The 27,297-nt window shown below is 41.3% G+C and overlaps 1 protein-coding gene and 1 long non-coding RNA gene across 2 annotated transcripts; both read right to left on the bottom strand.

The window, feature by feature from the left end:
• Positions 1–18,490: 18,490 nt before the first annotated feature.
• LOC113547233 (uncharacterized) lies at positions 18,491–22,770 on the bottom strand. The gene is made up of 5 exons (XR_003404802.3): positions 22,629–22,770; positions 22,470–22,527; positions 21,785–21,829; positions 19,970–20,014; positions 18,491–19,874 (listed from the first exon to the last, which is right to left on the bottom strand). It is a non-coding gene; the product is annotated as an uncharacterized LOC113547233 (long non-coding RNA).
• Positions 22,771–24,394: 1,624 nt separating this feature from the next.
• LOC113547232 (ladderlectin) lies at positions 24,395–27,029 on the bottom strand. Its single transcript, XM_026947481.3, has 8 exons — positions 26,982–27,029; positions 26,831–26,910; positions 26,514–26,537; positions 26,397–26,423; positions 25,492–25,592; positions 24,986–25,120; positions 24,708–24,816; positions 24,395–24,584 (listed from the first exon to the last, which is right to left on the bottom strand). Exons 2-8 carry the CDS (start codon positions 26,889–26,891, stop codon positions 24,514–24,516), a joined length of 528 nt encoding a protein of 175 aa, XP_026803282.3. The 5' UTR covers positions 26,892–26,910; positions 26,982–27,029; the 3' UTR covers positions 24,395–24,513.
• Between the last annotated feature and the right edge of the window lie 268 nt (positions 27,030–27,297).

The following is a 27,297-nucleotide window of genomic DNA, read 5'->3' as shown; positions in this document are numbered from 1 at the left end:
CAATGTGGAAAAATAACGATAAACTACTGAAAACATTTGTGAAATGTACACCATCGTCCACTTGCACTTACTGAAGGCCAGGTCATGTAGTGACCATAGCAACATATGAGAAAAAGTACACAGCAATATTATTGGAGACTCCATGCATTATGGACCAGATTCCACCACACTGACCAGAAGAACTGGGTAGAACACCTAAAATGACAAAAAACAAAAGTTAATACTAAATCCCTGTTCACAGAAAGGAACAAAATAAGAATTGTCCTTGTTTCCATTGAAGGTTCGGTTATACCTTACCAGAAAATATTAAGAACGACAAGAAGAAGAAGCTATGATGCAAATGAACATTAACAGTTATAGATTACAGAACACGGCAGAAGAAAATGATTCACTTCTGTATAAAACAGATACTGAGCAAAGACACATGTTTAACACATCAGTAACACTATGATGAAGCTTCATTTCAGCACACGTCCTTGTGACTGCTTTAGAAACTGATTCAAAAGAAATGTAAAAACTGGAGGATCGTTCAAGGAATTGGTTTGAGTGAATTATTGATATAGAGATGTTTTGTAATGATTTACAGGCAAAATAAGCATTTGTGTGTTAGTATATAGGTTTGTAAATAGTGTAAATATTGTAACCTATTTTAGAAGTATCATATTAGGGCATTGTTTTATCTTTTTGCCTTTATGGTTAAAAAAATTAACATTGCTATGCTATCTGAAGGCATTGGAATGCACAGACTTGTTAACTGAATATGAAATATATTCATACTGAAAATCCACTGCAACCTCAACTAGCACTTAGTAGAATACTATTTGCACTTCATGCTTTTGATCACCAGAGGCCACTAGAATGAAATGCTTAGACTAATCAACTCTATTTAGGAAGAGTTTGGGGGAAAGTTCATTTTGCCATCACTACTACTAGCACAGGATTTTCCGCTCATGTGGGCAGTTAGGAAATAGTTTCCCTGTGCTCAATGTAGAATCTTCAAAAAAACAAAACAAAACAATCAGTAGTGCAACACTACTACAACCACAAATTATGTAAGAAACAAAACAAAACAATACACCTGCCGCAAAGACTTTGATGGAAACTTGAAAAGGGAGCCAAGTTTCTCCTACCAATTAGGAAAAACTCTAACCTGCAACCTGTAGCTAACCTGCACCCCTGTGCATATCATTCCTTTTCTCCTCCTTCTTCTTATTTTAATATTTGATAAAATTCTGAGTGTTTGATCATCTGACCGTGTTTAAGTCAATAAATCATGAACAATACAGTTACTATACGGTGCTTGCCATGCTGTCACATATTTGACTGACCTCAGGAAGTGTTTTATTCATAGCTAACCTTCTGACAGCTAGAAAGGCCCAGCCATGTTGGATTCTCCTTGCGGTTGTGAGCAAGAATTAGGGCCTAACCAGCTGATATTAATTTTCATTGTGTATTAAGACCAAGAGTGCACCAAGATTCAGACAGTGTTTCTAGAAAAGGAAAAAGAGTATTGGCATGATTCCATGCTCATTAACTCAGGTATAATAATTTTGCATATTGTTTTAAATCAAAGCTTCCTTGGCACTGTATGTTCAGTAAATCATTGATTCATTCATCTTCAGTAACTGTGTGATCCTGGACAGGGTTATGGTGGATTCTATTATTGAGGGGAGGAAGGAGGAGTACAGGATCCTGGTGAACAGCTTTGTGGACTGGTGTCAGCGCAACTGTCTCCAAATAAACTCCAGGAAGAGAAAGGAGCTCATGGTGGATTTGGGATGAAGTCACCTCCAGCTCCTTTCACCACCCAGGGTGAGAACATCGAGGTAACTCCTACACGTATCTGGGTGTCTATTTGTGTGATAAGTTGGGATGGGAAGTGAACGTGGACAGGCTGTACAAAAGGGCCAGAGCCAACTACTTCCTGAGGAGGCTGAGGTCTTTTGGTGTGAATGACCGGCTGCTGAGAACTTTGAGTTGGTGGTGTCCAGAGCCATCTTATATGATGCTGTTTGCTGGTGCAGCAGCATTTCGGCGAAGAACACTATCAGGCTAAACAAGAACATTAGAAAGGCCGGCTCAGTCCTGGGGGCTAAACTGGATACACTGGAGATGGTGGCCAAGAGGAGGAAGAACCCCTCCCATCCACTCCATAAAACACTACAGAGACAGAGAAGTACACTGAGCGGCAGAGTGCACCTGCCCTGCTGCAGGAAGGAGCACTTTCACAGGTCGTTTCTCCCTGCAGCCATCAGACTGTACAACTCTGCACTTTAATCCATCTTTTTATTCATGCATCATTGTACATCTATGCACTTTAACTACCTCATCTGTGGATAACTACATCATCTGTGGATAATACTTTATACATAACTATAATACTGTCTAAAACTGCACTTCTTGCACCTTAGCATAGCTATAGATGTATATGATTGTAGTGTCTCGCACCTGTGGCAGGCAGAACACAGAAACAGAACAGGCAAAGATAGTGCAAACACATATGAGTTTATTGATTCACTGGAGAGGTGAGGAGGAATGGTGGTGCTGGTGGAGGAAGTCGGGAGGCGTCCCAGAAGTGAGGAGGTCGCAGACTCGCTGCGTGGCGCAGAGGGGGAGTGGCGTCTTCAGTGCTGTCACCTTTTTCTTTGAGAAAAGAAAAACAAGTTAAACTTTCCATATCAGTACAACACCCCCTCACCTCTCTCTGTCCGCCACGCCCTATTACAGCATCTAGGCTTCTGCATGAAAGTGAGGAGCTGCTGCTGTCTTTATTGGCTTCCAGCCGTGCTTTGTTCTGCTGCTGCACTTTACAGCCATGTGCTATCGCGCTTTCCACAACAACAGTGCTGAAGTGGCGCTGTCCTGGGCAGCAATTGCAAGTTCCGAGTGTACTGCCAGTGATGTTTGTGTCCCGAAGCTGTACCTCTGGGAAAGGCCATCGGCATCGCCGTGGTGGGCCTGAGTTACCTCAGAGTTGGTCTCCTTGGCTTTGAGCATCAACTGTAGCGGGGCGTGGTTTGTGACCAGGGAGAAGTGTTGGACGGGCGAGGTAATTGCTCAGTTCACCAGCCCACATAGTGGCCAGGGCATCTCGTTTGATGGTGGCATATCGCCTTTCAGCAGGGGTCAGCTTTCGACAATACTGCATGTTCCTCACCGTCAAAGTACTGGGAGAGCACGGCGCCCAGACCAGCCTCAGAGGCTTTGGTGTGGACTACTAAGGGCCGGTTAAAGTCAGGGTTTCTGAGGACTGGCAAGCTGGTGAGGGCTTGTTTTAGGACTGCTTCACGTGACCAGTGTACTAGAGAGGCTAGAGAAGAGAAGTTAGGCACAAATCTTCAGTAATACCCTGCCAACCCCATGAAGGCACATACCTGTCACTTTGTCGTGGGCTGTGGGCACACTTTTACCACCTCTATCTTCTTCTCCTGTGGTTTCAGTAGTCCCTGGCCAATGCGGTACCCCAGGTACTTTACCTCGGTTAGCCCCAGATAACACTTTCATGAGTTCACCATCAGCCTGGCCTTCTGCAGCTCATCCAGGATCTCCCTGAGGTGATCTGACCAGGTGGTGGAGAGAATTATGACATCATCCAGATAGGGCATAGAATGAGATCCATAATGTGCTGGAATGTTGCGGGGGCCCCCTGGAGCCTGAAAGTGAGGACCCTGTACTACCAGTGGCAGCTAGTGGTGCTGAATATCATTTTACGTTTAGAGCCAGGGCTACCTGACAATATCCCTTTGTGAGTTCCATGGTGAAGATGAAATGGGCCCTCCCTAGGCACTCCACCAGGTCATCCACACAATGGAGGGGATGGCTGTCAAAATCTGACACCTGGTTACAATACCTGAGGATTCCGTCAGGCTTCAGGACCACTGCAATGGGTCTGGACCAAGGGCTGGCAGATGATGCTGTCCCTTAGCAACTGGCTAACTTCCCACTCGATGGCCTTGCCTCAGGCCTCAGGGACACAGTAGGGCCGCTGTTGGTCCACTACTCCTGGGGGGGTTTTTATCTCATACTGGACCAGGTGTGTCATCCCTGGGGTCAACGAGAACATGTCAGCAAACTGGTCCATGAGCTCTGTTAGGTTTTGGCACTGCGAAAGGGTCAGCTCTTACCCTTTCTGGACCAAGGTCCTTCAGGATCCCCACATGGCTGAAGCACAGGCTTTCAGTGTGATAGTAGAGGAGGCCGTCTCTGACTAGGAAGTAGGATGTGGGTAGCACCAGGTTGGGTCTTTGGTTCTCGCCCTTTACTTGTAGTGCCTGGCCTCAGCAGTACTTCAGGCTGTTATCTTCTTTCTGCTCATGTCTGAAGTTGCCCTCGTGTGTGACCTGGTGGAAAACAGAGGAGAAAAGGTTAGTGCTAATGTGAGGCTCACTTGCCGCTCCTGCATCGGCATCGTCCTCCTCCTGGGACAGGTAGACGGCCCGAACCTGGGGCAAGCTCTGCCGTGGTCGTTTCCTCCGGCAGCTGGATCTGGCCATCTTGGTGCGAGCAGGTGTCCATCTGGTTCCGGGCTTATAGGCCCACTTGTGGAACTCTGACGCCGCATTAGAGGGGGGGAGACCACATTTTATCAGGATTTCCTCTTCAAGACTGTCGTAGTCTGTGGCCTCCCCTGGCACAAGGGCATAGTAGGCCAGCTGGGCCTCCCCAGAGAGAAATGGCACGAGGGTTTGGGCCTAGTCCCTTTTATGCCATCCCTTGTGGGTGGCAACCTGTTAAAAGGTGTGGAGGTATCATTTTGGAGAGCAGGTGTTGGACATCCTGGGGGGTCAGGGCTGGTGGCGGTGGCAGCGGTGCTCTGTCGGCAGAGGGTTAGCAGTCCCTCTGTGGCAGTGCGGAGCCCCTGTGCCAACTCCTGGGTCACTGCCTGTTGCTGGAGGCTGGTCTCCAGCAGGTATCTCAGTACGGGGTGCATGACGGGGGTCTGGTCTGCATTCTTGCTCACATTCTGCACCAGTGCAGCATCTTGCAGCTATGGCAGGCAGGACACAGACAGAAAACAGGCAGGGTTAGTGCAAACACATGTGAGTTTATTGATTCAGTGGAGAGATGAGGGGGAATGGTGGTGCTGGTGGAGGAAGAGTAAGGGTGGCTGGCTTTCTGGGTCATGGGCCACAGTGAGGAATGTGGCTGGAGAACCTGCTGTCATTGTGGCGTGGCGGTGTGGGTGTCAGGCAATGACTGGTGGCAGCAGAGGTGGAGTGGCATCTTCAGCGCTGTCATCTGTTTCCATTTGGGGGCAGTCGTGGCCTAATGGTTAGCGTCTTGGACTTGTAACCTGAAGGTCATGGGTTCGAGTCTCAGGTTTGGCAGGGATTGTAGGTGGGGGGAGTGAATGACCAGCACTCTCTCCCATCCTCAATACCAAGACTGAGGTGAAACCCTTGAGCAAGGCACCGAACCCCCAACTGCTTCCCGGGTGCCACAGCAAAAAAGGCTGCCCACTGCTCCGCACGTGTGTGTGTGTGTGTGTGTGTGTGTGTGTGTGTGTGTGTGTGTGTGTGTGTGTGTGTGTGTGTGTGTGTTCACTGCTGTGTGTGGGCACTTGGATGGGTTAAATGCAGAGCTTCACTACACGTCACTTCACTTCTGTGAGAAAAGAAAGACGAGTCAAATACGGTGTCGCAGGACCCTATTACAGCCTCTAGGCTTCTGCATGAGGTTGAGGAGCTTCTTTATTGGCTGCCAGCCATGCTTTGCCCTCTTGACCTTTCCACACCAGTGGTGCTGAAGTGATGCTGTCCCTTTAGCACCCAGGCGGCAGTTGTGCAAGGAGCGGGCAGTGATCCATGTGCCAGGGGTGGAGACCTGCCATCACAATGATACATACTATATAGATTTACTATTTATATTATATCTATGATTGGCATATATATTTTTATTTTTACTTTTTTTTTTTTAAACATTTTCAATATTTATTATACTTTATCTTATTTTATCTTTATTTTATTCTTACTTTATTTTTTATGTGTATTTTTTGCCTTGTCTTCTATGTATGCTGCTGAAATGCTCTAATTTCCCCTTGGGATCAATAAAGTGTTATCTTATTTTTTTTAAAAAATCAGCTGACCCCACTAAATATAGATAATGATTTAATTGTTTAAATATTAGGATTAGATGTACAGTAATGTTAAAGCCATACAGCTTTTATTCCTACTCCCAGACCACCTTTTTTAAAAAATTAGGTAGGTCGTGGGTTTGAGTCTCGGGAGCAAGGCACCGAACCCCCAACTGCTCCCCAGGCACCGCAGCAAAAAAAAAAAAAAAGGCAGCCCACTGCTCCAGGTGTGTGTTCACGGTGTGTGTGTGTGTTCACTGCTGTGTGTGCACTTGGATGGGTTAAATGCAGAGCACAAATTCCAAGTATGGGTCACCATACTTGGGTACACATCACTTCACTTCTATTCATATAGTGTATTAACATGTGGTACCAAAGCATATTTGATGTCACACCTTATTAAAAAATAATCACCATGAGGTAGAATAAAAAAAAAGTAAAAACTGTAATAGGAATTCTTAAAATCATGTTGTTGATCTGTGCAGGTATTTTATTTACCTTTCACGATCTTATCAAAATCAGCACCTGACAGAGGTTTCACCTCTGCGGAGGTGAAGCAAGGAGGCATAGCGAGGTCCTCAACCCAACAGAAAAGTAGATCAACGTCCTCAGCTGGGCAAGGAAGCAGAGTGGAGTCTGAAGTGGGGCAGGGAGGGTGGAAGATGGTCTCGGGTCAGGTCAGATTAGGTCAGGTCAGGTCAGGAGCCGCCCCCCCACAAAATTCCAGAGGGGGCGCATGGCATCGAGCCATTGCTGATTGGCCCTGACCCAAGCTGCATCCATGTGTAGGTCTTGCTTTCTAATACAGAGCATCCTACAAGCATGACCACCGACTACAACTCCCAGAACACAGAGCAGCCTACAAACATGACCGCCGAAGACTACAGCACCCAACAGCCATCACGAATACTTTCACATTCACGTTTGCCTTCATTCTGATTGCACACACTCAGCTTTGCTATTCTGCTCTAGTTTTCATGGTTATGATTACGATTCTGGTTGTTTGGTTTATGTCTTTGCCTTTTGCCCAGTTAACTCTATTTGAAAATCAACTGACTTCTGCCTGTACTCTGACTTTGATTCTGCTTAATGTTTTGGATTTGTTTGCCTGTTTTACAATAATGACTCTTAACCTGCAACTGTCACCATCTCTGCCACCTGACACAGGATTGCAGAATACTTGTTGTCAGCCGTTGTTTGTTAGATATCAAGATGTTTGATTTGTCGAGAGATGGATCCCAAACAATGTTAAAATCCCCGACCATGATGAGCAATCAATCAGTTCTAGCATCTTTGCAATGATTGTGTCATAACTTTCTGGCTAAATGCCCAGTATCTATGCTTACAAAACATGTAACAACAGCTACAATGCAGCTAAAGCGCAATGTGGCATGATAATTTCATTCCAAGTAACAGTTACACTATATTACCAAAAGTATTCGGTCACCTGCCTTGACTCACATATGAACTTAAGTGCCATCCCATTCCTAACCCATAGGGTTCAATATGATGTCGGTCCACCTTTTGCAGCTATACCAGCTTCAACTCTTCTGGGAAGGCTGTCCACATGGTTGAGGAGTGTGTTTATAGGAATTTTTGACCATTCTTCCAAAAGCGCATTGGTGAGGTCACACACTGATGTTGGATGAGAAGGCCTGGCTCTCAGTCTCCGCTCTAATTCATCCCAAAGGTGTTCTATCGGGTTCAGGTAAGGACTCTGTGCAGGCCAGTCAAGTTCATCCACACCAGACTCTGTCATCCATGTCTTTATGGACCTTGCTTTGTGCACTGGTGCACAGTCATGTTGGAAGAGGAAGTGGCCCGCTCCAAACTGTTCCCACAAGGTTGGGAGCATGGAATTGTCCAAAATGTTTTGGTATCCTGAAGCATTCAAAGTTCCTTTCACTGGAACTAAGGGGCCAAGCCCAACTCCTGAAAAACAACTCCTGAAAAACAATTCCTCCTCCACCAAATTTCACACTCGGCACAATGCAGTCCGAAATGTACCGTTCTCCTGGCAACCTCCAAACCCAGACTCGTCCATCAGATTGCCAGATGGAAAAGCGTGATTCATCACTCCAGAGAACGCGTCTCCACTGCTCTAGAGTCCAGTGGCGGCGTGCTTTACACCACTGCATCCGACGCTTTGCATTGCACTTGGTGATGTGCGGCTTGGATGCAGCTGCTCGGCCATGGAAACCCATTCCATGAAGCTCTCTGCGTACTGTACTTGGGCTAATCTGAAGGTCACATGAAGTTTGGAGCTCTGTAGCAATTGACTGTGAAGAAAGTCGACGACCTCTTTGCACTATGCGCTTCAGCATCCGCTGACCCCTCTCCGTCAGTTTACGTGGCCTACCACTTCGTGGCTGAGTTGCTGTTGTTCCCAAACTCTTCCATTTTGTTATGATAAAGCTGACAGTTGACTGTGGGATATTTAGGAGCGAGGAAATTTCACGACTGGATTTGTTGCACAGGTGGCATCCTATGACAGGTCCACGCTGGAATTCACTGAGCTCCTGAGAGCGGCACATTCTTTCACAAATGTTTGTAAAAACAGTCTGCATTCCTAAGTGCTTGATTTTATACACCTGTGGCCAGGCCAAGTGATTAGGACACCTGATTCTGATCATTTGGATGGGTGACCGAATATTTTTGGTAATATAGTGTATAAGCTGAAACTACTCAGTAAATGTCCCATTATACATTTATAGGAGCATAGGAGAAATACATACTGTCCATCTTAGAGCTCTTGCTCATCTAACAGAAGTATGGAAAGAGAGTTGAGGGGCATACTTGTCTGCAGTGACTTCAGTGTATGAGTAATAAAAAAAAAACTCCCTACAATGTTTTACAAAAATACCTTTTTACAGTAGGGTACTTCAACAATAATTTTGCTGAAAATTACATTTTGTCAATAACAAAATTCGAGTTCTATTACACAAGCTGCCCTGCAATGGACTGGTGTCCAGTTCAGGGTGAAATCCCACCTCGTGCCCAGCGTTCCTGGAATAAGCTCTGGAAGCCACTCCAACCTTAATGAGGATGAAGTGGCTACTGCTCATTAGTTTAGTTTTGCTGAAATTAGTCCTGCCTATATGTGCAAATTGTTCAGACCCTGAATGTACATGTTGTATTATTGCAAGACTGGTTTTGAGAAAACAATTAAAACTCTTGAATTGTTTTGGGCCTCAAATAATCAAAATAATGGGTTTGGTTAATCTGAACCACTGATGAATCTTCAAATCATGTAGTTCCCCTTCAGGAACTCGAGCTGCGTCGAAATGCTATGGGAATGCCTTCAGTGTGACCACGCTCTGAATCACGTGTGTAACCAGTCCAATGGATGGGCGAGACGTCACTGGTGGGGTGACGTAGCAACCAGGAAGCTTAAAAGCGTGTGCAGTGGATACAGCGGCAGCTTTTTTTTCATTCAGCGCGTGCTCTGTGTGTCGGGCTTTTTATGTTGTTTGTCTTTCACTGTGGCATGCCTAAAGCTAGCGAAAAGATGAAACATAAGGGTGAGAGCAGGCAGCGTTTTAGGCTGTGTGTTTCTCCCTGCCTGCGCAATATTACGGGTGGGGATGCACACAGTCTGTGCGTTATCTGCTTGGGAGCAGAGAACGCAAAGTCGGCTCAAGGGAGCCGACTGCCCGCATTGCAAGCGTTTGCCGCTGCGTGTGCTTCGCTCCCGGAAGGCTCTCTTTGAGGAGGGAGCCTTCACCAGTTTTCCTCGTGGTGCTGGCCCCGCTTCAGCCGAGGCCGAGCGGCGGCTACACTTGTGGGGATTGCAAATGGATTTGTTGGAGGGAATGGAGACGGGCTAGCCCCTATCTTCTTCCTCACCCACCAGATCCATTGCCCGCTCTCTGGGATCGGAAACCCCTTTCTTCCCCCCGGGGAGTGGGCTCGGCGGTCCTCCTGTCTTCTTCCGAGGCGGTTGACATGGTGGGCGTCGATGAGGATTCGCCCCCTCAATCTCCCCAGTCTGATGAGCTGTTGGAGGTGGTTACTCGTGCTGTGGCCCAGCTGAACATCGACTGGCCCGCAGAAAAGCAGGCTGGATAAACGCTTTCTGTGGAGTAAGCCGCCACCCTCCATGCCGGAGCCTACCTTTCTTCCCTGACCTCCACACCAAGGTGTCGAGGTCGTGGGGGTGGCCTTTCTTGGCCCGTATCTTCAGTTCCGCCTCCAGTCATTATGCTAATGTGGTGGGGCTGAGTGATCTTGGTTACAGGGCTGTGGACCACCTCAGAGCTGGTGGGCAAGGGGTACACGGTAGCAGGCCAGGCTGGCACTTGCCTGCACACCATGGCGGTGTTGTACTTCCCATACAGGAAATTCAAAACGGTCCTTCAAAGCCTCTTCAGTCTCTTCATACCATCTCTTCACTGTGCGGGTGACCACTGGTTCCCTGTGCACAGTGGGTTTGTATACAGGCAGAAGATGAACCAGGTTGTGATCTGATCTTCCAAAGGGGGGAGGGGTGAAGAGTTGTATGCCTCCTTGGTGTTGGCATATAATAAGTCCAGTATTTTATTGTCTCTGGTAGGGCAGGTGACATACTGACTAAAAGTGGGCAGCATGTGGGAAGGAGAGGCATGATTGAAGTCCCAGAGATAAGAAAGCGGGCCGGTAGGTGCTGTATCTGTAGCCTGCTTATGACCAAGTGGAGAACATCACAGGACGAATCAGCCTTAGCAGAGGGGGGAACATACGCAGCCACCGCGATAACATGCCAGAATCCCCTCGGTAGGTAGTATGGCCTCAAGCTAACAGCTAACAGCTCAATGTCCTTACAGCAGATTTTTTCCTTCACAGTGATATGCCTAGCATTACACCATTGGTCATTTACAAATACTACCAGCCCTCCTCCTTTCCTCTTACTGCTCTTACCTCTTCGTCCTGTCTGCCCTCACCAGGTGGAATCCATCCAAAGTTGCATTTGTGTCCGGAGTAAGCTTGGTTAGCCACGTCTCCATAAACAGCATGATGCTACACTGCCGGTATTCCCTTAGGTGCCAGGACAACGCCGCTAACCCGTCCACCTTATTGGGGAGAGATCTTACATTCCCCATGATGATCGATGGGAGGACGGGTCTGTGTCCTCTCCTCTTGGACCGGCATCGAGCTCCTGCTCGGCTCCCCCTTTTCCTCCTCCTCAGCTCACAAGGGATGCTGGGTCTGTCCTGGGGCAACACCGCTGTGTTACGGAGTGTTAGCAGCTGATCCTTACTGTAAACAATGGAGCTGTGATTGCATGACAATGCGGTTTCCAACAGTGCAAGAAACATAAGGATTACCAAGATAGACAACACTACCTTGGTCCCCATAGTGCAAAGTTAAGTAAAAGAGAAGATAAAAAGTGACGAAGAAAGATGATAAAAATAAGAGAAACTCAAGAATATTTGTGAATATAGAAAGTTTGTGAACCCATTATAATTTTCTGTATTTCTGCATAAATCTATACAAAAAATGTGTCAATTTACAATAATTAGAGCAATAAAAAACATCTAAAAAAAGATACATTTATTTCAATAAACGGCAGCACCAAAGACATGAAAAATAGACAGCAAATGCTAAAGATTTCAATCGCACTGGCAAAATTGATAGTTTCAGAGCAAAATTTCAAAATGTGATCAAGTCTTCATGTAAGTCCTAAAATTAGATAAAGAGAACTCAATTAAACAAATGATGCAAAACATTATAGTTTTTAGAAATTCAGCACCACTGTTACTCTGTGAAGGAGTGGTCCTGAAGCAAAAAAAGAACCCCAGGGTAACATTGAAGGACCTACAGGCCACTCTTGCATTGAGTATTGTCAATGTTCACGAGACCACCATCAGGCAAACACTGAACAAGAATGTTATACATGGCAGGATAACAAGGATGAAGCCACTACTCTCCACAAAGAACACTGCTGCCCAATTGAAGTTTGCTCAGGACCACATGGATAAGCCAGAAGCCTATTGGAAGAATGTTCTGTGGACAGATGTGTCCAAAATAGAACTTTTTCGTTTAAATGAAAAGTAGTATGTTTGGCGAAAACACTGCATTCCACTGCATCTCAACCATGAAGCTTAGGGGTGGCAGTATGATGGTTTGGGGCTGCTTTGCTGCCTTTGGTCCACGGGACTAGCCATTATTGATGGACCTATAAATTCTAGATTGTACCAGCAAATTTCACAGGAGAATGTCATGGTATCTGTCCATGAACTGAAGCTTAACCATAACTGGGTCATGCAGCAAGACAATGACGCTAAGCACACAAGTAAGTCTACAGAAAAATGGTTAAAGCAGAAGAAATTTAACATTTTGGAATGGCCATGTCAAAGTGCAGACCTTAACCCAAAAAACATGTTGTGGAAGGACCTAAAAAGAGCAGATCATGCAAGGAAGCTCACCAACATCACTGAGTTGAAGCAGTTTTGTAAGGAGGAATGGGCCAACATTCTTCCAACCCATTGTGCAGGATTGAGCACCACTTACCAGAAATGTTTGGTTGAAAGGTTTACAAATTTATAATGGCACTACTGTTCCTGTTAGGAGTTGCCACAGAGGATCATTTGTCTGCATATTTGATTTGGCACAGTTTTTACAGCTGGATGCCCTTCCTGACACAGCCCTCCCCAGTTTTATCTGGGCTTGGGACCAGCACTGATATTGCACTGTTTCAGTCAACCCCAGTGGTTGGGTTCCCTGGCTGGGAATCGAACCCAGGCTGCAGTGGAGAGAGCGCTGTGGTCTAACTACTAGTCCTCCAGGGACCCTATAATGGCTAAAAATTAACAGCTGAGCCATGTCTGTAGCATCAATGCTTGCAACTCAATGAAAAGCTAGGTACATTACCTGATACTTGCTGCTTTAGGTTGGTTGACAAATCTTTGATTTGTCAGGCAACTGTGTTTCTTTAATGTTAAATTCTTGCATCTTTTCTGTGCACATTATAGTAACAACTTTCTTGAGGCACAGGTTCATACAGAGTCACCCTTTGCAAAAGGTTTTTCCAAGCTGGGGTGCTAGCTACCAGCTAGCCCTTATAGCATGCTTTTGCACTTGGTTAGCAAAAAAAATGGTCATGTTGAGCTAACAGGCTAGCTGCCAGTTAATTCACCTTCTTCTTTCTCATTCAGCACCACTGTATGACTTGAAAAAGTGTTGTGTTTTTATGTCTCTTAACACTACTCCTTTTATTACAGCCACTGATTGCTGACAAACTAAAGAAATTTTGCTCTGAAACTATCAATTTTGCCAGTGCGATTGAAATCTTTAGCATTTGCTGTCTATTTTTCATGTCTTTGGTGCTGCCGTTTATTGAAATAAATGTATCTTTTTTTAGATGTTTTTTATTGCTCTAATTATTGTAAATTGACACATTTTTTGTATATTATGTATATATAATGCCATATAATGTCATTCCAGTTTTTACTGCTTGCAGACAAAGAACAAATATAGACTTATACATGACATGTATATTCGGCATGACAACCGAATCAAAACTGAAACACTAAACTGAAGTTATAAAAGATAGATTCTAAAGACAGCTACATAAGGAAGTTTCTACTCACCAGACCAGTTCATATGCACACAGCCCTCTCCAGATTTAAAGTATGGTTCACCTTGATTCCACTTGGTGAAAGTCAGCTTGGTGCCATCAGACCAAAAATAGTCATTCCTCTGAAAAGATGAACAGTGGAAAGTCCTTCAAAGGGTGTAACATTTGATCAGAATTATGAGTTTCTTCATTCGACCATGTTTAAGTCAATATATCATGCACTATACAGTTATGCGATTCCCTGCTTACATATTTAACTGAGCTCAAGAAGTGTTTTATTATTAGCTAACCTTCTGACAGCGACTGAACCAGAAAAAGACAGAGAAATTTTAGTGCTGGTGGTCACAATGACTAATATACTCATGATTTTCAAGCCTTTAATTTTAATTTTGCCTGACTGAGGATTCAAAACATTAACTTAAATGGAAAATTGGTAAAAGTTCATTTTTGGGAAATTATTTTCTCTACATTTCTTATATGTACAGATGGCAGATGTGACGTTCAGAAAACATTATGGGATCACAGCAATTTGGCTACAGTAACAGGATAGGAAGCAAGTTATATTTTCATTAATAATATGATATTTTGTTAAACACGCAAAAATAAAACCAAACAGCTGTATTATAGCTATACTATCACATAAAACATTTGCAGTTCCCATACTCCTGCGAGTGTATCATTTTAGTTGTTTACGTATCAGATAACAGTGAAGAATCTTACCAAAGGCTGTTGCTGCTGTAGTGAGAATAAGAAGTAACACCACTTCAATCTGACGAGCCATAGTTCATGCACTGCAAGAAAAGCATTACTTGTGTTAATGAAATAAAAATTTTATATGTTAAACCTTATCAAAATTCCACTTACATCTAATCAGGAGTCTCTTCTTGCTTGATGTAACACACTCAGGTACGTAGTAATGCTTATATAGTGATGCTGATAGAAACTTCCTGTTTCCAAAGAAAAATAACAAATCATTATACAAAATAAATCATTTATTCATCGTCATAATCATCTGAACTTGAGTTTATGATTGTTGCATATATAAAATGATTCTTGAAGATATGGCAATATTTGGGCTGACAGATGGCATGTTGATTTGGAAATGTTTGGACATATAAATGGTTTAACAGGCTTAATGTTACTGTTGCTGTATATTCAAACTGCATGGACTAAAGATGAAAATTATACTGAGGCAGCACTGCAACTGTACAGTGGCCCCAAAAAGTATTTGGACAATTAAGCCACACTTACAAGTGCATGAATTTGACTGCATTAGAAAACAGTCAAAAAAAAAGACATTTATTTTAAAGAAAGATACCATAAGCACGCTTTTCAAGCAAAAATACACTGCCTGGCCAAAAAAAAAAGTCGCACAATCTAATAATTTGGTTGCACTGCATTTAGCTTTGATTATGGCACGCATTCGTCCTGGCATTGTTTCAACAACCATATGCAACTTCACAACGTTTATTTCCATCTAGAGTTGCATTAATTTTTGGCTGAGATCTTGCATTGAGGACAGGAGAGTCTAACCACTCCGTAAAGTCTTCTCCAGCACATCCCAAACACTTTCAATGGGGTTAAGGTCAGGACTCTGTGGTGGCCAATTCATGTGTGAAAATGATTCCTCGTGCTCCCTGAACGACTCTTTCACAAGTTAAGCCTGATGAATCTTAGCATTTTCATGCTGGAATATGCCTGTGCCGTCAGGGAAGAAAAGGTCCATTGATGGGATAACCTGCTCATTCAGTACATTCAGGTGCTCAGCTGACTTCATTTTACTGTCACACAATGAGGCTGAGCCTCGACCTGACCAGTTGATGCAACCCCAGATCATAACACTGCCTCCAGAGGCTTGTACAGTAGGCACTATGCATGATGGGTGAATCACTTCATGCATTTCCCTTCTTACCCTGACACGCCCATTGCTTTGGAATAGGGTAAATCTGATTTTATCAGACCACATGACCTTTTTCCATTGCTCCACAGTCCAGTCTTTATGCTCCAGAGGAAATTGATGTCATTTTTCCCATTAGCCTCACTAACAAATGGCTTTCTTGTGGCCACACAGCTGTTTAGTCCAAATCCTGTAAGTTCTCATCACATTGTGTGTGTGGAAATGCTCTTACTTTCACTATTAAACATAGCCGTGAGTTCTCCTGTAGTTTTTTTACGATGTGATATCATCAAGCGTTTTAAAAATCTCTGATCACGATCATTCAAAGATTTTTTTCTGACTGCATTTCTGCTGTAAAGTTGACGGTTCACCACTATCCTTCCAGGCTTTAATAATGCACTGGACATTTCATAACCCAGTTCCAGTGATTTCAGCAATCTCCTTAGTTGTTTTCTTTGCTTGATGCAGGCCAACAATTTTCCCGTTCAGAAACATCTTTTCCACGACCATGGGATACGTAATCCGCCATGGTTGTTTAAGAAATGAGAAGCTACACACTGCATCAGTTAAGGTTAAAAGAATTGTTGCCAGCTGAAACATATTAATCACTGCAGTAATGATCCAATCATAGGCTCTTAAGTATTTGCTTATTTAAACCCAAACAGTGACCTTTTTTTTGGCCAGGCAGTGTACTTCCCAAAATACAGATTGTTATGTTTAAGATTCTAAAAAGAATAGATAGACTGGTCATAATTAGATAAAAAGTATGTGTTCACTCAGTAGTGGCTTCATTAAAGATCACAGTGTTTTAGGATTTAGTTTTTCTATCCTTTGTTTTGCAGAACTTCTTGACAACATCTGGGCATGGAATTAACAAGTTTCTGTAACAGTTGTATTGGAAGTTTCCTCCACATTTCAACCAACAAAACTTTCAGTTCATTGACACTAGAGCATCAACAATGGACAATTCTCCACTGCATCCCAGAGATGCTCTGTAGGGTTTAGGTCAGGGCTCTGGGAAGTAAATGTCGGCTGGTCATTTGGAGCATTATCCTGCTTAAAAAATCCTTTTATGTCACTTGACTAATTTCTTCACTGATATCTGCAAGTTTGCATCCAAAACATCTTTGTATACTTCTGAGTTCATGACGCCATCAATGAACACAAGTTCACCAGCACCACTGTAGGAAAAACAGCCTCAGAAATCTCTGTGCTTTATAGTACCCTTAGTGCAGCTTGTCTGGAATTCTTCTCCTGGCTTTTTCCACACTAACTCACTACCATCAGATCCACCCAAGTTCAATTTGGATTAATCTGAAAATAAGAAAATAAGTTCTCCAGAAGCTGCTATCTTTCTCTGCATGTTATTTTGCAAATTTCACCCTTACTTTCTTATTCTTGAGACTGATTAATGGTTTCTGCTGCAATACTCTCCCTCTGTACTCATGCTCATTGATCCTGTTTTGAACAGTTTGGGCTCTAATTGTATCTGAAAATTCTAACTGATGTCTCTAGCAATCTTTTTGTTACCTTTCACAATTATCCTGCGGAATAACCACATGGTGTAGTTCATCACATTAACTATGGATTAACCGTGACAACCAAAATAGTCTTAAGTGTCCAAATACTTTTTTTTATCTAATTATGAGCAGTATTAAGTGCTGCTAGAAAGTTTGTGAACCCATTACAATTTTCTGTATTTCTGCATAAATTTGACCTGAAATGTGATCAGGTCTTCATCCTAAAAGTCCTAAAATTAGATAAAGAGAACTCAATTAAACAAATGATGCAAAACATAATAGTTTTTACATTTATTTCTTGAGCAAAATTATGCAACATTAAATATCTTTGTCAGAAAAAGTATGTAAACCTCTAGTTAATTTAGAGGTGTAACTGAAGTCAACCCTTTCAGTCAAGAGGATGGCAATCAAGTGTGAGTTCAGCATGCCCTCTCTTGTTCCAAGAACATAACCTTGTGGCTTCAGTATCAAGGTCTGGTCTTACCACACAGGTTTATGGAATTGTGCCATGCCTCAATCAAAGGAGATTCCTGAGGATCTCAGAGAAAGGAGTTATCAATGCTCATCAGACTGGAAATGTTTACAAAACCATTTCTAAAGAGTTTGACCCCCACAAATCCACTGTGAGTCAGATGATATACAAATGGAGGAAATTTACAAATTTGTAATGGCACTATTGTTCCGCTGTTCCCATTAGGGGCTGCCACAGAGGATCATTGGTCTGCATATTTGATTTGGCACAGTTTTTACACCGGATGCCCTTCCTGACGCAACCCTCCCCAATTTTATTTCATACACAACTGAATGAAAATCTAGGCAGATGCTTTACCTGACATGCTTTACCTTGCTGCTTTAGGTTGGTTGACAAATCTTCTATTTGTCAGGCAGCTGTGTTTCTTTAATGTTAAATTCTTGCATCTTTTCTGGGCACATTATAGTAACAACTTTCTTGTACTTGGTTAGCAAAAAAATGGGTATTTTGAGCTAACAGGCTAGCTGCCAGTTATTTCACCTTCTTTTTTCTCATTCAGCACCAGAACCACAACTTGAAATAGTGTTGTTTTATTTTATGTCTCTTAGCAGTACCCCATTTATTACAGCCACTGATTGCTGACAAACTATAGAAATTTTACTCTGAAACTATCCATTTTGCCAGTGCACCTGAAATCCTTTGAATTTGCTTTCTATTTTTCATGTCTTTGGTGCTGCCAGTAGCTTGGCAAAATTAATACAGGCATAAATTCACATTCATTTTTACGAGAACATTCAAACTAGCATTCAAGCTTTCTTAATAGTTGGGCAATTTTAATTTTATTTCGAAAATACTTCTCAGACTATTTTTAAAAAATGGCTGCGGTCCGTAGTTTGGACACCCCTGTTATAAGATTATGACATAATGGCTTATTGTCAGGATATTGTAGAGGAGGCAGATGCAAGTGCAGATTTTTATTTTAATGAAAAATAAACAATACAGACAGCGCAAACATAGACACCAAAACATGAACTATGGTTTCAAGACAAAAGACATACATGGACTATAGACCGAAACATGACAAACAATCAAGGACAAAAGATAAAGGCTAGACAATGTGTGCTGTGCAAGACGTGACTTAAATACAAGTGCTCATTAAACCAAAATGTGAATCAGGTGCAAACATTCACGTGATGTGAACTGGTGAGGTGCAGCGGCTGACGGGAATCGTAGTCCTGCGTCAAAGTCGGCGTAACCATGACACTTATAATTAGCCAATGCCCAATTACATTAAAATGTCTTCTCACCATACAAACTGTGCTGGTATTAATGGATAGAGCTGTGGCTTTTTTACTGCTTATCCAAATTGATCAATTAAAGAGAATGCATATGCTCACCTTACAATTCTGCTTTTAAATTTTAGACTTTTTTTGATGTCATTCATTAATTCTATTGTATCTGTTCTTTTTTTCTGGTAATCAGCAATTTAGGCCAGCAAAACGTGTCCTACTCACTGCAGTGGGGTATGCTGCATACCTAAAGATCTCCTCAGATCTACTCACTCTTGCTGAGTTTAGAGCGAAAATTAGCCATCTTAATCTTTAGGTAGTGTTTCCATCCTTCATGGCTAGTGCGAGTTCCTTTTTCCCTCAAGCAAGGTGGGCATTTATCAAGGCTTCAGCTGCCTAATCAAGCTGACTATCAGTGGGGTATGCTGCATACCTAAAGATCTCCTCAGCCATGCCTTCAAGAATGTCAGATCTTAGTTTGGGTGGTGGAATAAGGAGCGTTCCACTTTTGTTGAAGTCTGTGTCAGCTCTCTGAAGCTGAATTTCAGCAGAACATGAAAAACGAGGAACTACAAAAACCTGAGGCCAAGGACTGGTTCTTGACTCCGGAGACGTAACTATGACAGTCTCATCGCTACTGGAAAACGAGTGATCAGACAAGTTGACTTCCTGGACTGAGTCAATGGCACAAGCGCTAACATCTCTTGTGTCAAGAGTGTCAGAGCTACAGGTTGAACTGGGTGAAGGAACAAGAATGCTGGAGCAGGAAGGTGCATCAGGTGCACTCTCTTGCATGCAGTAGTTACAGTCATCAGTTGATAGAAAAATCACTTTCAGGGTATCCCTGTCTTCAATTTGACTGGTTGAGATTCATGTATTCATTTCCAAAGTTCTTATCTTTGTACTGGAGCCTGAACTTTTGCTTCACCCCAAAAACAGTCATTAGTTCAAGGACAAGGTCATCCACAGACTTTGGGATTCCTGTCTTAAGCGTAAGCTTTCTTGCATCGTCATCCCCACCAAAAACAATCTTCAGAAAGACTGGACACGACATTTTTCTCTTCTTTTCTAAAAGAGGGAATGAAGCAGAAAATGACATAAATCAGTAATACAATTTTTGCGCTGTAACTTATTTTAAATAAAACACTTCATAAATACATTACCTTAAATGAGGATGTGCCTCTTCAGGGTCACCATTCGTCTTCCTCCTACCATATAATCATACAGTGGATAAGCATCAGTTAGCTGATCTAGATCAACCAGGGCAACCTCTCTATCAGGAGAGACAGTCAACTGAAAAGCTCTAAAATGTTCTTGATACCATGCACACAGTTTCTTCACAACAAAATTCAAACTTCTTTTGACAATACAGATTTGAAGAATTTCAGCAAACTCTTATTCATTGCCTTCTCGTTTTCCCGTTTTTTCCCCCTGAGTTATTTCCGTGTGTTTAATAAATAGATTCTTGTGCACTACTTCAGCGTTTGCTTCGTGGGTTCACCGCCTCCGCGTGGCTCAACGCCTGAGACCCGGGTTCGATTCCCGGTCGTTGGAGGCATATGTACATGGAATAATGTGAGGTCTATTGGTTTTATCACCCCACTTATAGGGGAAGTTCAAGATCAAGGTGTTTAGTGTATCAAGAGACAGATACTTCTTGGAAACAAAGTACAAGTTCAAATGGGACAATGCCCTCAAACAAGTCGTGTACAATATCAGATGGGTAGCCTCTAGTAACATGAAAGTGAGATAAATTCTCTGTTAACACACAACCTCTTTTTACTCCACAAAATATGCCAGAGTTATCCTTTGCAGATGTAACATGTGCATCATGAATTTCCTTTGTTCTAAGGGCAAAGTCCCCGGTCTGAACAGATTCAGCCTGGATCGCCAATCTCTTCCCTATGCAAAACCTGCAAAAGTACTCACCAGAGAAGCTTTCTATGAAGCCTGCTGAACTGTGGGCCCCTAAATTATCTGCAATGACAGACTGGACTGTACCTTTCACAAACCGTCCAAGCTCTGGAATGTAGACACCATGACTCTCTAAAGTAATCAATTCCTGTAAAAGGGGCTCTAAAATTGTCATATCCATATGACTTTACATGTTCAGTCTTGCATAAAACTGCCAGATAGATAGATGAAAGTGTGGAACTGCATCTGGGTGGCAAATTATTCAAAATCGAATAGAACCCACAAAGTTTGTGCTTTTTACATGAGGTGCATAAGGGGTTACAGAACTCAAAATCATCAATGTACAATGACAAAGATATTTTCAATTCCTCTCCACAAAAAAAAAGTTTGGACTTCTGATCGGAAGGTTGAGAGTTCAAATCCCAGCACCACCAAGCTACCACTGCTGGGCCATTGAGCAGGGCCCTTGAGCAAGGCCCTTAACCCTCAACTGCTAAGTTATATAAATGAGATAATTGTAAGTCGCCCTGGATAAGGGCGTCTGCCAAATGCCATAAATGTAAATGTACCCCAGAATCAGTTTTCTGTCTCTGGTGGTCACCAGTAACACTCTTTAAAATATTACTGCAACTAAACAACAGCTGAAGAGAAGGCAAAATTGGTATATACTGATAGGTCTTTTGACTCGTTTGATCAAGGATAAACTCAATTGGTTCTACAACACCTACATATTCCTTGTAGAATTGCTTCTGCTTGAAAGCTGTGGCAAGGGGACCACCTTTTTCTATGGCTTTAACCAAGGGATTTGACCTGCCCACTGCTTCAGAAAGCTCTTGAATGACAGACTCATCAATTTCTAAGTTGTAATTTCTAAGAATGTCAGAAATGATGCTACAAGTCACTTGATTTGATGCTGAAGTTAATAAATAATGTAGTTCCTGAAGTAATTCATCAACGCGGTGGCTGGGACATGCAAAATGTTTTCCAACTTCAATAAAACAAGGGCAATATTAAGAACACTTGCCTTAGAAATATCTTCATCATTATTAGCATCACTGCATTACCTTAAATGAGGATGTGCCTCTTCAGGGTCACCATTCGTCTTCCTCCTACCATATAATCATACAGTGGATAAGCATCAGTTAGCTGATTTAGATCAACCAGGGCAACCTCTCTATCAGGAGAGACAGTCAACTGAAAAGCTCTAAAATGTTCTTGATACCATGCACACAGTTTCTTCACACCAAAATTCCAACTGCTTTTGACAATACAGATTTGAAGAATTTCAGCAAACTGATCATGATTCTGTTGAACATGCGGGAAAATCAACGGGAGAACTGGCCGACTCCTGACAGTCTTGCAATGACTGTGACAACATCTAACTTAAAGTCAGTTAGACAATGTGGATTGTGCTTCCTATTTTTATGTGTATGAAATGTATTATAAATGTTACTTTTAAATGTACACTCTTTAAATACACAGGTCGCAGTTTCATGTTTGCGCAAATGTTCATTTAGATGACCGAAGTAATCTCTTTCATTTGACTCAATGCATGCACACAGCTGACACGAAAATGTGGCTAACTGATCTTGTTTCGAAGATGACTGATCACAGTGGGCATGGTATATATGACTTAGGAGGTTATTCCATGATTTAAAAGTGCAAGGACAATTACTGTATATACAAGGATGCATGAACCTTGCCCCAAAATGTCCATGTTTGAGCTTAGAATGTTTCAATAGCGCATACCTGCTGGATACTTCTGTGCCACACACTTTACATTGCCACATTCCCAAGACTCACAGATCTAAAAGTCAAAAATGAGTGTGAGAACATTAACACTTTTACAAAGTAATTAGACAAGTAAAGTTTAGTTATATTTAAAACAACAACAACAACAACACTTACTGTAATTGAGTGATTGCCCCAAACTGGAAACAAATGTGGAATGATGTCACAATGATGAGGTCTCTGAAATAAAGATGACATATAATTTGAGTTTTGTAATGAAATTACAACTCTGCATTAAAAGAATGCATGATCAACTTAATGTACACGATTTGTTTTAAATGGAAATCCTATAAACTTTTACATATACTCACATGACTAAAAGTCAAAAAAGAGAGAAAAGATCAACACTTTTACAAAGAAATGAAATGAGTAAAGTTTAGTTATATACATATAGTGATTGACCTATAGTGATTTCAGATTCAGTGTGGAATGATGTCACAACGATGTCTCTGGAATATTAAAGACAACATATAATTTGATTTTTGTAATGAACTTACAACTCAGCATGAAAAGAATGCACGTTCCACTTGATGGACACAATTTGTTTTAACAGGACATCCTACAAACTTTTACATGTAACTTTCATGTACTGTTGAGCATGTTGTTACAACGCTTCAGCATAGTTGCAAAGCATATTTATAGAAAAGCAAAATGTACATCGAGATGGCTAATCTATTATTTTAAAAAAGTCATACATGCGTATTCTGGCTAAAAAAGTTAAAAAAAAAATTAAAATGATCGGAGTTGCATATATTTGATAACAGATTTGTTTTTACGCGAAATCCTAACGTTTAGCGTTACATGTTCTAGCATATTTGCAAAGTGAAATGTAAGATGACAAGCTGTTATTTAAAAAAAAATCATACACGCGTAATCTGCCTAAATGCAAAAATGATGCACATACTCAAACGATAGTAAATTTTAAAATGATCAAGATAACGTTAGCAGGGAAAGCCGAAAATATCTAACGTTATTTATTGTTAACGATATTAATGATAACGTTCATTCGCCAAAAAGTGCAGTTACGTCAAAACTAAGATATTTCTTAAATCAAGATCGATCAAATCATAAAAATAGTTTATGTTTAGTCTACATCAATTATATATGAAGAAAATATCTTAACTTGTATAATCTCCTCATCTGTTCATTAATCTTCCTTGCGACCGTTGAGTCACTCTCGTGCCCTCATCGACTTCCCGCCTTCAGTGTTTTTTTTTTTTTAAATGTAATATGCGCATGCACAATATCTGCATTCGCGCTTTACTGCAACAAATTAGGTATAGTTTATGTAAATTGATCATGTTGGTGTCGGATCCATTACGTTCATGTTGAGAAAGCGTAATTCGGAATAATAATAGTTATTTTATACTTTTTTAAATATACTTTATTTAAATTGTTTGCTCCATTTCAATTACTGGCGAGAATCATTTTTTTTGAGTGTGTGCAGGTGTACAGGTGTTCCTAGTAATGTGGACAATGAGTGTATCTGGGGACACAATGAACAAAATGAAAGAGCTGTAGAAACAAGGTAATCAAAGCAAGTGTATCATCTACCTCAGAAAAAAATGCTGGTGAAATGTTGGTCATGTTATTGTCATCCATCTTTACTGCTCAGAGACATGGTGATTTCCAAATATTATACTTCTCAGAGCCCTGGTGTCCCCAGAACCCACTTTAAGAACCACTGCCTTAAGGGTTCTTTGGATGGTTGTGATGAAAGTATTCGTTTTGGAACTTTTCCTGAAGAGGAAGCCATTTATTGTGTTTTTTTATGTGCATGATCAGTGCATGTGCTAGATGGGTTTATTTTTCTGAGAGTGTGTTTAAGAACGACACAAAAAATGATAATCGTTAATGTAATAAATTTATTTATTTTTTTTTTTTAGATTTTTTATTGCTGTAATTATGATAAGTTGCCACAGGTTTTTTGTAAATTCATCAGTGACAAGAAAAAATTTTTCCAACATTGTATTGTAGTTGGTGTGGTTAGGCTGGGAGCATTTCAGTTAACACTCATGGCACACACAAAGGGATAGGTCTGATCGCATGGAATGTCATTCCAGTTCATACTGTCTGCAGACAAAGAACAAATATAGCCTTATACATTGCATGACAACCGAATAAAAAATGAATCACTAAACCGAAGATATAAAAGATAGATTCTAAACACAGCTACATAAGGTAGTTTCTACTCACAAGGCCAGTTCATAAGGACACAGCACTCTCCGAATCGAAAATTTGGTTCACCTGGATTCCACTTGGTGAAAGTTAATTTGGTGCCATCAGACCAAAAGAAGTTATTCATCTGAAAGGATGAACAGTGGAAAATCCATCACAGGGTGTAACATTCAATTAAAATTTTAAGTTTCTTTATTTACCCATGTTTAAGTTAATAAACCATGCACTATACAGTTATACGATTCCCTGCTTACATATTTGACTGAGCTCAGGAAGTGTTTTTATTATTAGCTAACCTTCTGACAGCCACTGAGGCCGATCCATGTTGGATTCTCCTCGGCGTCATGAGCACGGATAAGAGCCTTAATCAGCTGATATTCATTTTCGCTGTGTATTGAGATCAAATGTGCATCGAGATTCAGACAGTGTTTCTAGAAGGAGATAAAGAGCTGTAGCATCATTGCATGTTCATTAACTGCAGTTATTATGCACAATTATGCATATTGTAAAGAAGCCTCCCTCATAAATAATTTTAATTTTATAATCTAAAATGTTCAGTATATATAAAACTGTCTAAGCAAGTACATATAGACCAAGACACTAAATTATTCGTCCATTTTAATAAAAAGAATTTAATTCTCTGTCCTGTGCTATTACTGTTCACAGCCTTTTGCTAATATCACATTTAACTGCATGTTTCAAACCCATTCCACGACTGATATGCTAATAAATAAGCCTTTCATTAAATTTCTTATTCTTCTATTAAGACAGCAAATGTAAATACAATCGAAGTGAATTTAACCTCAGCAGAAGCCCAGTCCAAAGCAGTGCCCTTATATATGAAGCAACGTCCGCCATAGTACTTCCAGCCAAGAGGACACTCGCTGTCTCCTTGACTTTCAGCTGCATTATTAATGATAAAAATATATACAATTAATAAAAGCCTATGTTTAGAATTCAGTAATTATATATTGAGGCCAAGAGTTCTAGAGATCTACACTACATGGTCAAAGTTTGTGGACACATGACCATCACACCCATATGTGGTCCTTCCCCAAACTGTTGCCACAAAGTTGGAAGTACAGAATTGTATAGAATGCCTTTGTATGCTGTAGCATTACAATTTCCCTTCACTGGAACTAAGAATGGAGTGGAAGAACTCAAGAGGCCTGCACAGAGCCCTGACCTCAACGCCTCTGAACACTTTTGGAATGAATTGGAATATCGACTATGTGCCAGGCCTCTTTGCCTGACATCAGTGACTGACCTCACTAATACTGTTGAGGCTGAATGGATAAACCCCCACAGACACGCTCCAAAATCTAGTGGAAAGCCTTCCTAGAAGAGTGGAGGATATTATATCAACTAAGGGGGACTAAATCTGGAATGGGTTGTTCAAAAAGAAGATGGGTGTGATGGTCAGGTGTCAACATAATTTGTAGCCATGAAATACGTAGATTCCAGCCTTTTTCTGTGTGGCCTTTATTTGTTAAACCATGGCCTTAATATATTAATTTGTGGCATCAATATAGGAATCTGTAGTCACACCTTATTAAAAATAACCACAATGATACATCAGTGGCTTTGTATGTTTCTAACTTCTGTAATAGGAAATAATCAGTTTAAATTAAAAAAAAAAAATCAGTGAAGAAGGTACTAATGAGGGATTCTTAATAGCATGCTAATCTGTGCAGGTATTTTAATTACCTTTCACGATCTTATCAAATTCAGGTGCTAGAAACCGGAAGAAGACAGAAATGTTAGTGCTGGTGGTCACAATTACTAATCTACTGATGATTTTCAAGCCTTTAATTTTAATTTTACCTGGTGGATGATTCACCACATTGGCTTAAAAGGAAAATGGGTAAAGGTCATCATTTTTTGTAAATTATTTTCTCTACAATTCTTATACGTACAGATGATGGATTTTGATTATGTTCATAAAGCATTAAGAGATCACAGCAATTTGGCTACAATCACAAAATAGGAACCAAGTCATATTTTCACTAATAATATGATATTTTGTTAAAGCAAAAAGAAAACCAAAACAGCTGTATTATAACTACACTATCACATAAAACTTCCCCAAATGTTTCATTTTTAGTTATAAGTATCTTGCTTAATTGCGCTAAGACTCTTACCCAAAGCTGTTGCTGCTGTGCCAAGAATAAGAAGTAACACCACGGCAGTCTGATGAGCCATAGTTCTGAATTTTCAGGCACTGCAAAAAAGCATGATTTGTTTTAATGTAATATGATTTTATATGTTATATCTCACCAAAATTCCACTTACGTCTATTCAGGAATCTTTTCTTGCTTGATGTAACACACTGAATTATGGTGGTGATGCTTATATAGTGATGCTGATAGAAACTTCCTCTTTCCAAAGAAAAATATCAATCATCTGAACTGAATAAATGATTATTTCATATGTAAAATGTTCTGTGAAGATGCAAGGACAATGACATGGTAATATTTTGGCTGACAGATGGCATGTTGATTTGGAAATGTTTGGACATGTAAATTCAATTCAACTCAGTTTTATTTGTATAGCGCTTTTAACAATGGACATTGTCACAAAGCAGCTTTACAGAAATAAATACATTCAA

This window comes from Pangasianodon hypophthalmus, chromosome 4, assembly GCF_027358585.1.
Source record: "Pangasianodon hypophthalmus isolate fPanHyp1 chromosome 4, fPanHyp1.pri, whole genome shotgun sequence".
Classification (NCBI taxonomy): domain Eukaryota; kingdom Metazoa; phylum Chordata; class Actinopteri; order Siluriformes; family Pangasiidae; genus Pangasianodon; species Pangasianodon hypophthalmus.
The sequence above is the reverse complement of the archived record's forward strand: the minus strand, read 5'-3'. Positions and strand labels throughout refer to the sequence as shown.